At 43.8% G+C, this 12,756-nt stretch overlaps 1 protein-coding gene and 1 long non-coding RNA gene across 15 annotated transcripts in view; one reads left to right on the plus strand and one right to left on the minus strand.

The window, feature by feature from the left end:
- LOC135907623 (uncharacterized) overlaps nt 1-3,391 on the minus strand; it is a 290,002-nt gene extending 286,611 nt beyond the window's left edge. The window contains exon 1 of the long non-coding RNA XR_011508947.1: nt 2,801-3,391. This is a non-coding gene — a long non-coding RNA (uncharacterized lncRNA). The remainder of the gene's footprint in view (nt 1-2,800) is intronic.
- LOC135907620 (mucin-19-like) overlaps nt 1-12,756 on the plus strand; it is a 131,438-nt gene that overhangs the window by 99,439 nt on the left and 19,243 nt on the right. For all 14 annotated transcript variants that reach the window (XM_070527067.1, XM_070527068.1, XM_070527072.1 and 11 more), the window contains 2 exons: nt 4,925-5,077; nt 6,377-6,541. In XM_070527067.1, the coding sequence (XP_070383168.1) occupies nt 4,925-5,077; nt 6,377-6,541 (318 nt within the window). The remainder of the gene's footprint in view (nt 1-4,924; nt 5,078-6,376; nt 6,542-12,756) is intronic.

The following is a 12,756-nucleotide window of genomic DNA, read 5'->3' on the forward strand; positions in this document are numbered from 1 at the left end:
CCTCGTGCTCAGCAGCGCAACACCACAGCCACTGAGCAACCACGGCGGGTAGTTCCCGTATGAAGCTCCTGTGGGCGGCATCAGGCGAAAAAGAAGTAAATTACAAGCTTGTATCATTTTGGTATTTAGACCTTATAGGATCACACTTTGTGTAGAGGAGATACGTGTGGAAGTAGGGAATGGTCAGCATTAGAAATAAAACAAATTCGTTTTACATATATGGCGTAAAAAATACTCGACTCGTTCTATAAAAACACCGTAAAATATGAAGAAAGGATCAAGCCTCTTTCTTAAATATGGTCGAAAGCGACGCGTTTTCCCAATGCAAACTCAATCAAAGTCCAAAGCCAACGGCCACGCAACGAACCCCAAAGAATGCTGAGCGACCCGATGCTATGCATATATGACTTGATTGATTCTCTTGGATTGTATATTTTAAGCTTTGACGTTAAATCATGACATTTTGTTAAGTTCCATAGCCTTTATCTCCCACCATGTAGCCCTTGATTACACGCACACACTCACACATTCACTAACTACTCTGCACTTGCACAGTACTCCATTGTAACTTATCGTAACATGACACAGCCTGCTTTCAAACGTGAGATCAATACAGGAACGTTGTTGTGCAGTGGGTCTCTGTAGAGTGTCGACTCTCAACGATTAGCGATTCAGCATGAAACTCTCGATTCATCTGCCGTACTCCTTCGCCACATCGATGTTAAGGTCACCGCACACGAGGACAGGCGTATTATGTGACTTTAAGGTGTTTATCGTTTCTTCCAGGAACGTTTCCGCGTCGCGACGAGACGTGTTTGGTCTGATGTATTCACTGACGATCGCAAGATCCACAGGCATCTCGACTGCACAAGCGTCTCCCACATCGCATCTGCATGCCGTTGCCGATACATGGATCGGCCTTACGAGCACGATCACGTTCGCCCTTACCTTCGCGTACGGCAGCCTATTCTGCCATGCGCTGCACCCGCGGCTCACCCACGTTGACGGCAGGGAATCGACTGCGTGGCGCACGTAATGCAATGGAGATATATACAGTTCGTCTGGGCAGCGTGGCGTTCAGTGATCTTTCTTTAAGAAAGGGTCTTGGAATTTTTGTTTTTCGAATCCTTAAGACGCGTCCGAGTTCACGCGCACTTGCTGTCTCTTAAGAGCAGGGAAGCTCAGGTAATCGCCCCGGGGTGGTGTCTAGAAGACTCAACTTGCGCTTCCAGTGAAATCTGTACTCATGCGCTACTCTTGCTGAGCTCGTCGCTTCGCGCCATTATCAGGCACTCAGAGGCCGGCCAGTCGACGCTGGCGCGGTACTGCGAATGTAAGCAGTAGCGTTCTACATAGATGTGTTAGTTAACATTCCTGCAGTGCAATATCTGTCCTCACGAGCGAATGAGTAAGACATAGAAAGCTTCGATTTCCAACCTATGATTTGCAAGAATCCCCCCATTTAGGGCAATATTTTCTGCACTTTGGGAGCATAAAAACACGGGTGACTGCTCGTTTTTAAAAGAACTTGGCCTGAGCCAAGGCGATGGCACGCTACATACACAGAGGTGGCCACAACTCAGGTTCTCGGCCAGATGATGATAGACACTCGCAGAATGCTTGCTACGGGCACTCAAGCCAAATGCGAGGGCGCAAAACCTGTTTTCATTCGTTTAGAAGACAGCATTTTTTAGTTTATGGTTTTTGAGCTCCTCAGAATTATCTTTTGCGCGTTTTGCCAGCGCAAGCAATGGACTCCGGTGTTATCACTCTTCGCCTTCGCTCGTCGTATTTTCCACAAGCGTGAATTCCGTAATAAGGTATCTGCTTGCGGGGCCATAGAAGGCGTCGCAAACTTGTCTTACTAAGATTCCGTACACGACAATCTGTCACCACGGCCGAGCTCCTCTCTGCTAACTGCGTCACAAGGCCAGACGTGGCGAGCATGCCCCAAAAGTATCCAAAAAGTAACAAAATCAGAATAATGTTGGTAACCAGAGAGAGAGCCAAATGCGAGGGCGCAAAACCTGTTTTCATTCGTTTAGAACACAGCATTTTTTAGTTTATGGTTTTTGAGCTCCTCAGAATTATCTTTTGTGCGTTTTGCCAGCGCAAGCAATGGACTCCGGTGTTATCACTCTTCGCCTTCGCTCGTCGTATTTTCCACAAGCGTGAATTCCGTAATAAGGTATCTGCTTGCGGGGCCATAGAAGGCGTCGCAAACTTGTCTTACTAAGATTCCGTACACGACAATCTGTCACCACGGCCGAGCTCCTCTCTGCTAACTGCGTCACAAGGCCAGACGTGGCGAGCATGCCCCAAAAGTATCCAAAAAGTAACAAAATCAGAATAATGTTGGTAACCAGAGAGAGAGCCAGAACTTGTCCCGTAAGATTCAATACGCCCGAAACTAAATGCGTCACATGGCTGAGCTGTTTTTCACTAACCGCCTCAAAGCGCCTGACTTGCGCCGGGCACTGTGCTTAAAGAGTACCCCAAAAACTAATGAAACTCGTTAAAATAACAATGGGAGTCACAGAAAGCGCCAAGACTTGTCCCAAAAAGATAGAGAACACGTTATACTAATCGCGTAACATGGCCCAGCTGCTTTTCACTAACTGCGTCACAAAAAAACTACCGAAATACGTTACAATAATTTTGGGGCTATCTGCTAGTACGAGTCATTACCACAGATTATGTAGGTCTGGACGGCCGGTGCTCACTTCATCAATAATCTCCGTTCCAAGCCACAAGAGCCCGACTAGCCTGAAATGCGTCGCAGACAAACCAAATCGCTCACCTTGCCATACTTCGTCGAAGCGCAGAAGGAACGGCGGTCGCCCAACAAACAGGCCACATCCAAAAGGGAAGGGTCGCCGAACAGGGGAACTTCACAAGCACATTCAACGTCGCTCGCTTCGGCGGCGTGTCCAGCGCATGTCGCATGCGTCTCGCGTGCCGTTAGCTTGTTGCAAGGTGTGGTGAGAAAAATAAGTCGTAAAGTGTAAGTTCACTTATATGCGAAACTTTTTTTAGCGCCGGCGTCTGCTAAGCCGAGGAGGAGAAGGAGCGAATGCATGCACGAAGCTTAACTGGGCTTAACCGTCTCCCTCCCTGACTGAAGCACTGGCGAGCCGACGCACACATCAGGACAACGCCCGCGCCGATGGGGACGAAGGCGCGAATGCGCGCGCAGCGGCTAACGTCTTTTCGCAGTTGCGGCTTCGTGGGCGTCTATCAACGATTGCGGGCGGCACGGCGTGCTTGAAACGACCGCGCGTTCGGCGCGGCTTTGGCGGTATAAGACAAACTTTTCATCAGTCAAGCCAGTCGTTACAAATTTGAACATGGGTGCCCGCGCGCGATGCCACTGGAACTCTGCCGACGCAGCTTCACCGCAAATGCATTTACCGTCGCACCGTGTAGGCACCCATGATGCCTGGTACCGTCCGTGGTGTTGTTTACGCTGCACTAGGGGCGCAAGACTGGAGCGCTTGCTTCCGCTGAAATCGTTTCGCCCTTCGAGGGAAAGTAGATAATAAAAACTGTGCACATTTATGTGCTTGTATTTGTAAATGTAAAACGAAGCTTCCGCTGCTCGTTATAACAAATGTTTCATTTTTGTGTTACTGCTAATTTGTATGAAAGAGGGATGGAGCAATATTTCTTCGGTTCTTCAACTTCACCTGTGCCTGCTAATCGTTATCCGCAGTTTCGTGGAAAACATACGTGCTTGTCTACTCCAACCTCAGTTCTCACTTTCTTTAGGGATTAGAGGGAAAAAACAGAACACTCCGCCAGTTCTAGTGCTTAGTCATTGGAAGAAAACTTTTCATAGAGCGCGAATTATTTAGGGACTAACTGAGATCCTGGGAACACGACGCGGTGGGTTAGGGGCTATGGTGTTGCGCGGCTAGGAACGAGTTCGCGGGCTCAAATCCCGCCCGTAGCGGCCGCATTTCGAATGGGGCCGAAATGTAAAAACGCCCGAGTGCTGTCTATCTGGGGTATGGTAAAGATCCCCTGGTGGCGTGTCTTATAACTACGGCGTTCCTCATAACCAAATCATGCTTCTTGCACGTAAATTCTCGTAATTCATTCATGCAGAGTAAGGCGGAAAACACTTATGCAAGGAATTTTATCTATGATCTAATAACACGTCCTTGCACTCGAAGAACACACGACTGAATGGATGTTGTCAGCTATTGTGTGGAGCAAAGCACATATTTTTTTTTGCATTCCAGCTCGCTGCGTAACTATTTCGGAATATTTATTCAACTTCGCAAGTGCTCCCCCTAGAGCGCGACGTTCAATGACACATTAGTAGAATATTCTCGGAAACATCTAATTCTTCAGCCTGTTGCCTTCGTACTCGTTACGTAATCATTCTTATGCTTCCTAAAGGGAGTCCACGAAATAGAAAATCAGGGCATGTGATATTACCCCTTGCGCAACACCACTGTAATGTTCTCAAGCATGCAAAAATCAATGAACAGCGCAGTCAGCCCGGTGGGGTGCCTTATCTTGCTTATCCTCCTCATAACGCACCGCGGGGAAAGGAAATCGTTCGTGTAAACCACACAATAAATGCCTGCCCCACTGCCCTGTGACATTTTAAAGCAGAAGCATGCGTTGTTGATGCCGGATTTGACGATTTGAAATGACAGATTTACCTACTCTGTATCGATGCTCCGTTGCGAATGGTGATGCAAGTGCCGGAAAGTCAGATAAGTAAGGACTAATTACACTTTGTGCCTTGTTAACATTTATGAAATCCTAGGAACGTACTAATGGAGATCTTGCATCATATTTTTGTAGTGAAATTTCGAGCATCATGAAATAGATGCCTATCTTTGTAGTTGTATGTTTGCTGATTAGGCGTTCTTCTTTTATCATTATATGGTCTTGCATTACTTCGTCTCAGATCACCGATGTAAAAATGCATATGGATGGCCATCGGGTAACTGCACCACGGAACGATGGTACTACAATCGACGAACAAGAGAGTGTCGGCCAAGTTGCGACCCAGCGGCTCCATTTCTTGCGAAAATAGATTGCGATGGCATATGCAGAAGTGGTGAGAGTCATTTTTGCTGCGATGTGTTTAAAGAATACAAAGCGCATTTATTCTTTTTGAGAGATATGTTAAAGTTTGGCATGCCTTTTTAATGTAATGTAAAATGAAGTATGCAAGTGCAGTAAATTATATTTTCGTTGTTTATGTGCTCCTAAAATTGTCTTTTAGTATATGCCATGGTAGTCATTTTACATATTAAGAATGAGCCTGACAGTGTGTGAGATTATGTAATGGCGCAGTCTGCGTTATGTTTGGCAGAACAAACTATGCCAATATATTATGCTGCAGCCACGCCAATATACTGGGTGCATCAGCAAAGTCGAGTCAAACTTTGAAAAATCCACGCGTGAAAAACGAGAATGCAGTAAACATAGCATTGCTCGCTGTACTCTTCAAGAAAGAGTAATTTTCCTATAACCTGAAGCGATAAATAATTAATACTCAATAAATAATTAGCCAAACTTTAAAAAACCATAATTGGCACACAAAATCTTCGGTGCACAAGTTCCAGAGCCTATTGAGAAATATCCAAAGTAGTTTATTTGCATACTGATAGCTGCTGCCGATTCAATTTTTCCGTGCTTCCTGCCATCCCATCGCTTAAGGTAACAAGATATCTCGGCAAGGATGGAAACCAAGACCAATGTATTTGATACAACTCAGTTACCCAAAGCCTGTTGTTGCCTTCGGTCTGCGTGCGGCATCGATCATTCGTTCGTACCATGTTTGAGGGCACCAACGTCAGTGCGCTTAAGCGCGTAGTTACGTGGTACTTTTTTTTTCAAATTCTGCCCGGTTTTGTTAGAGCGCCGAAAAATTAAAACCACTGCAGCTACAATTACGGGAATTTTTTAAATAATTCTCAATAGGTGCTACAACTTCTACGTCGAAAATCTTGTGTTCCATTGACCATCTTGAATGTGGTCTTAATAATTCTTGTTAAATAATAAGATAAGCTCATAATGAAAAATACCTTGAGTATCTCAAGGGGGCAGCTAACAATGCTAAGTTACTTGCATTCTTGTAATGCGCACATATTTTTCTTCATTTTAAGTTTGGCCCGACTCAGTTGAAACACCCCGTATGATTCGTTGCTTACATGTGAACAAGAACGGATTGAAACGTATTTCGGGCATGTTGAAGTACACTTGTGCTTTAACGACCTTTGAATAAATGCGAGAAGGGTTTCAAGCATTCAGTTCTCTATACATAATTTATTATGAGCCGAAGTTCAACGCATAAATGTACATTTGAAAATGTACCTAATTATGATTATTATTCCTGACTTGATGCTTTCAGCTGAAGCTTGCGACTTCCCGATGGCAAGCATATTCTGCGTAAGGCCAAGGCATGTGATTTACATTTACAATCCGAACAAGCGCAGATGCTTCCAAGCGCATGACTGTTCCTACTATGGAAACAAATTCCCCACATTGAGAGAGTGTCGACGCACTTGTATAAAAGGTAAGTTGGACTGCTTGAAAATTATTGTATTTATTTATCCAACGACAAGCGGTGAAATATTGTAGCATCGCTGTGGGAAGCACCGTGTAGCGTTTCCCACAGTGATGCAGCATTATTACGAATTGCACGTTATTAACGACGCACTACAGCATGCGGTGGCTGTAAATTCAAAGAATGTATATTGTGAATCCGTAAGCGACAGTTCGAAAGACAGAGACAGCTCTTGTCAGTGGGATGAGAGCCATTTGTGACATTTCTTTAAGCGTGCTTACGGTGGTACCGTGAGTGCAACTACGAAATTATCAAATGGTTAATCGAGGATCATTCGTAATACGAGCAAGCTTGATCAGACTCTACTTTTATTATCAGTGATGGTTTTGGACAGTAAGAATTCTATTTCTCCTAGTTGATTCCAAAACGTCAAGTCTCCGTAATAATCACTTCTGCTATTATAATTTCTAAAGGCGTACTTCACACTTCGCAAAGCATAACTTGCCGCTATATGTCTTCAACAGTCAACTGAGTCGTTAAAACGTTTTCTATGATAAGAAAACCTAAAACGTGCTATAATAAAATAAGAAGTACAGACGAGCTCCTCGCGAAGCCATATGCAATCTTCTGGCCATGCAAACAATTTGATGACACAGGAGCCAGGGGCGTAGACAGGGGGGGGGGGGGGCTTATGGGGCTTGAGCCCCCCCCCCGAAATGTTTTCGTGCTGTCCATGCACCGCCGACCAAAGCGACCTCCGGCGTCGGAAATCACTCTGGATTTTGTCTAGAATGTCTTTTTGACGCTCGAAAAGACATTTAACCACGAAGATTGCGAACTCGGGCTGGATTTCGTGGCAACGCCCTTACACCGGCAGTCACATAACGCCAAGCAGTGCCATCCGAGCACAAAGTTTCAAGGGCGCTTTGATGGTGAGCGGGCTCGCCGCGGCATCTCACTGAGACCACGGAATCTATGGAGCGCATGGATATCAATTGCGAAACTTTATGGGTATAAATCTCATAAGCTCTTGATGTGAAACGTGCATTGACATTTCCAAAGTTCTGCTTTAAATTTTCAATTGCGAACTTTGTGGGTTTAATGTTGTTATAAATATTTGACGCCAAAGGTCCATTGACTTTTCTAAAGTCTCACATCGGAACATACAACGAGACAAGCCAAATCAATACACTAGCAGACGTGTTGACAAAGCACGCAGCGAGGTCCAATGAGACGATGCGTTGGGGTGGTTCATTTGTGCCGTCATGTCACATAAAAAAATATCAACATTTCTCTTTAACCTACGCCAGAACATCCATGTCAAGACACTAAAGCCAGCCATAGTAACTACGTTCTTATTTATTTTTTCTACTTTGACTTTTATTCGCCGAGGACACATTGAGCCTCTTCAATTTGTTTTTGTTCTCGCTACCTACCCGCGGGCTGCCAGAGCGAGCCAGAGCGCATATTTTTTTCTCGTATGGCCCCGACCACCGCGCGGTGCACTTCGGTGGGCGTTCGGTTTGCTTTGGCCGAGTGAATTTTCACGTGACATAGTTTTGGAAGCTTTCTGGCTAGCAGACGAGAAAAAAAAAAAGAATGGTCGCTCGCCGCCATCACTGTGGGGACTCGAAGGATTGCACCGCGTTCCTTGAGCGGAACCTTTCCGGAAAGTCTTTTTTCGCCGGTGTAGGATACTGAGCAGTATGCGTATGGTTCTCAGTGGGCCAAGCGTCTCATGTTTTCTTCGGTATTAATTCCGTAGCCCCATTAGGTGCCCGATGTAGGCGTTCGATTCTGGCCAACCTACTTTCCTATGCGTTCTTTTTTTTCATTTCGGTGCCTCCACCCCACAGAAAAAAAATACATTGTTGCGGCGCAGCGAATTGTCGCATGGTGAAAGTTCGATTTTGATACTTCTTTTGCGGAAAGTAATGGGCGACGGGACGCTTCAGTTGCCGGATACGTTTATTATATTATTGCGAAAGCAATTATATGGACACTCCAGGCGCATTCCTGCCGTCGCCGTCGCCCTCATGTTTCGTATAAAGTCCAAGGGTGATGCTGTATATATGTGCGAGTGAAAGCGTAGGAGGGGAGGTGGAATGGGTGAGCCTACGATGGTGGCTCAGTCTTGTGTGCGCAAAGGAGAAACGCGGGGAAGAAGCGCGCCGCCTTCCGTCGCGCGCAATACATCGGGGGGAGTGGATGCAATGGGGGCGGAATCTAGGATTCTGTGAATCTATGATTGTGCAACATGTTTATTAGCCTTGCTTGACGCATTATATACAGTTACTTTTTCTTACATACATAGACTCATTGGAGACTTATACGTATACTTAAATATCTTGTTGCGAGGTTTTGTGTACACATGCAGTGAACGTTGTTTCCAGTGACACTTTTTTGTCCTTTATCAAGCAGTATTTTCGCATTTGCATATCCCATTGTATCTTTGCATTTCTTATGTACGAGGGCGAGTCAAATGGAAGTGAGCCTACCCTAACCGCGCAATAATGGTTCGGTTCATTATCTGCGAGGCATGCGCGTAGGAGAACGGCATGTCTCATTTACAAAAGTGACACGCAGGTGTGAAGATAAATGTTCTTTAATACTCTCATACACTGGGTTGAAAATGGTTGCGTCACATAATGGATACTTCAAAAGTTGAACAGCTCGGTGTCGCGAAGTTTTTGACAGCTAAAGGTGTTTCCAAAACAGAAATTAATCGCCGTATGGCTGCAGTTTACGTTGAACACGGCATTTCATTGACCACTGTGAAGCGTTGGAGCAAACGGTTTAAAGGACGTTGTAAAGACATTCCAAGACCGGGCCAAAACCATCGTGCAATCACCCCCCACACAATTTCAAAGGTTCATGAGCTGATGAAACAAGAACAGAGGATAAGCATCGATGAACTGGCAGACGGTCTGAACATCAGTCATGGTTCGGTTCACGCCGTAATTCATGAGCTTCTCGGTTATCGGCTCCTTGGTGCGCAATGGATCCCCAAGATTTTGATCCATCGCGAGAAGACGGAGAAGTTTCGCGCTGCCTTGACTCATCTGATCGGGTATCACAATGAGAATGACGACTTCTTGTTTGCAATTGTGATCGGGGACGAACCTTGGTGCCACTACTGCGAGCCTGAAACACGACGGCAAAGCTTACAGTGGAAACATTCGAATTTACTACGCCCAAAGAACGCAAAGGCCACCATTTCCGCTGGAAAGGTGTTGTTGACTTCTTTTTCGGTCGTCAGGGTCCATTACTGATAGAATTTGCTAAATCTTGAGACGCTATCAATTGTTTCCGATATTGTGAAACGCCAGAACGGCAGCGTGTCGCAATCAAGAACGAACAACGTGGAAAATTGACGAATGGAGTCATCTTGTTCCACGACAATGCCTGTCCCCACGTCGCTTATGTGGTTAATACAAAACTGGCAAAGTTCAAGTGGGAAACGCTGCAGCATCCGCCATACAGCTCAGACCTGTCACCTTGCGACTTTTGCATTTTGGGGCAACCGAAAAAACAGCTCAAGGGAACCAGATACAGACTTTTTGAAGCAGCAACCCAAGGAGTTTTATAAGACAGGAATCACGCGACTAGTTAGTCAATGGGACAAATGTCTAAATTCTCATGAAGACTACTTTTAAATAAAGTACCCCGTTGTTGGCTCACATTTATTTGACTTGCCCTCGTATATCTTGCAGAATTCCTGCTTTTTATACACGCCCTCTGTTGCGACTATAATTTCGGTGCAATCACTCACGATACACGACCGGTGAGAGCTGCTCCTGCGTAATACATTAAAACAAATTAGAGCGTCATGGAGATTTTTCACTGGCCATTGCATATATACAAGAATGTAAGCAAGGTTCTTGAATGACAAAGTTTCATTAACATATTTGTCCTCAACTTGTTCAGTTCATTGCCTTTTAATTTTTCATATCAGCGGCATGCACTGCTTTCCTGGTTTCGAACTGATATAGTTCTAAAGTTCGTGTGATATTTTCTTTACTTAATAAATAGACAAAAATATGGAAGCATTGATATCAGTTATTTTGCGCAAAATTTTTGGCACATGCGAGTATATTCTTTTATGAAAAAATACATATTTTACTTGTTTTGACTGTGCGTATGGTTCAAGAATTCGTTTGCAGCATCTTTGGCAATGACAATGCAGTTATTATTCATGGATTTGATCCCTTGACAAATTGTTTAAGAAGAAGCTTTAGCTCGGGCCCAACCCGACGCGGCCTATTCAAATACTTGTAAAACGCAGAAACGCTTTTCTTAGATAATCCTGCTAATCACTTTTATTGAAATTGGTTGCATTTGAGAGAGAAAATTAAATCCTAGTTCTGTTGGAAACATAACTTCGATTTAGGGCCTGAATTTTGTTTAAAATATTTTGAAAAATTCGAAAGCTTGAAAAAATAGAAGCACGACGTTTACAAACTAATAGCTATGCATGAAGAACAGACATTGTGGTTCTGTAAACGGCATCTATTATAACAGTCAAAGCGGGCAAGTTTGCTATGCCAATTTGTATCTTACGTGAATTGGTTACGTTGTGTACAAGGGTTCTGCACAAGCCGTCTTTCCACAATACTAAATTTTTTTGAGATTGATGCGTAACATATCTATTTTGTCCACTGTAGATGTACTATTAGGTGCAATTCACAGAATTGTGATATCATTTTTTATTGTTGAGTCATGGAGTTTTAAACTTGATAGTTTCGTTTTCTGAAAATTTTCGATTTGGCCAATTTTTAATAAATAATTGACCACCTAAATGCAAAATTCGAAACCAGTAGTCACTAGAATTAAACTTTTTCTTATAAATGCAACAAACCTCCTCAAATTTGGTGAAGTGGTTGCAGGGAGAAACGAATTCCTCTTCTACATGTATTTAAATAGGAGCACCCGAGCTAAAGCTTCCTCCAACAAAATTTCTGGCTACGCCACTGGCCCCATATATATATATATATATATATATATATATATATATATATATATATATATATATATATATATATATATATATATATATATATACATATACATATATATATATATATATATATACATGGGGTCAGTGGCTTAGCCCCCCCCGGAACAAAATTTCTGGCTACGCCACTGACAGGAGCAAAGGCAAGCATGAGCAGGACTACATAGTAGGCCAACATTGATTGGTGGGTGGCAGTTCTTCCTTTATCTCGATATGTTTAGTACTGCTGCCACTCGAGATGATTGGAAAATGTTTGGATTGTCGAACTTTCCCGTCAAAGACAAATTAATGAGCACCTGTTCAATTTATAGACTACTGCAGAACCGCGTTTCCACATTTCAGGCCCAATCTTGTCAGAGTGAAAGTGTAGTCAAGAAGGGTTGATTGTTGGGCTGGTTGGTTTTCCATTACTGAACAAGTAACGTAGCGCAATAAATGCCACAGGCACAAGAAAGCTGGACAAAGACAAGCGCTGTAGGTAGGAAAGAAAGCTAAGTTATTAAATCGAGGAATGATAGGTATATTTGCAGAAGATATGTAACAGAGCCGGAGGAATAGAACACCGCGCATGCTATTTACTCATATTGGCAATGTATATGGAAGTGCATAAAATAAACGACAACGTAGAAATTAACTGGGAGAAAAATTTACTTGCGGAAAAGTTTACTCAATTGTTTGCATATTATAAGAAGCCTACCCTTCTATGCGTAGTAAAGACACCAGAGGAAAGAATATGATATTGATAGATCCATTGTTGACGAAGCCGACGATTTGGAGACGTTTCATTTATTTCACGAATCAAGTGGCTCCAAGGTGGCTTGACCAACACATGTCTAGTGAAACATTGAGGTCTTTCGGTAGAGATGCCACCTTTGCATGATGTCACCTTCGAGATGTTACCTTCGAGACCGTTTGCATACCGTTAGATAGGTCTCGCGTCTCTGTTGGGTAGCTATTTCATCTCGAGAACGAATAGTCGTATAAAAGAGAATTTTAGTTTTGCGGATGCTGTTAAAATGATAAATACCTTGTTACTCTTATTTGGCTCTAAAGCCAGGAATTGTTATGGTACCCTGCGTCATTTCATGATGTTTTTAACGGGTTGGCACTAGGAATGTCAAAGTGCGTAACTGTATGTATACTCTAAAAACCATGAAGGGTATCGCGGGAGTGAAGCGGCCGGTTCACTCTTCAAAGCGTCGTTTTACTC

The sequence above is a fragment of the Dermacentor albipictus genome, chromosome 10, assembly GCF_038994185.2.
Source record: "Dermacentor albipictus isolate Rhodes 1998 colony chromosome 10, USDA_Dalb.pri_finalv2, whole genome shotgun sequence".
Taxonomy (NCBI): Eukaryota; Metazoa; Arthropoda; class Arachnida; order Ixodida; family Ixodidae; genus Dermacentor; species Dermacentor albipictus.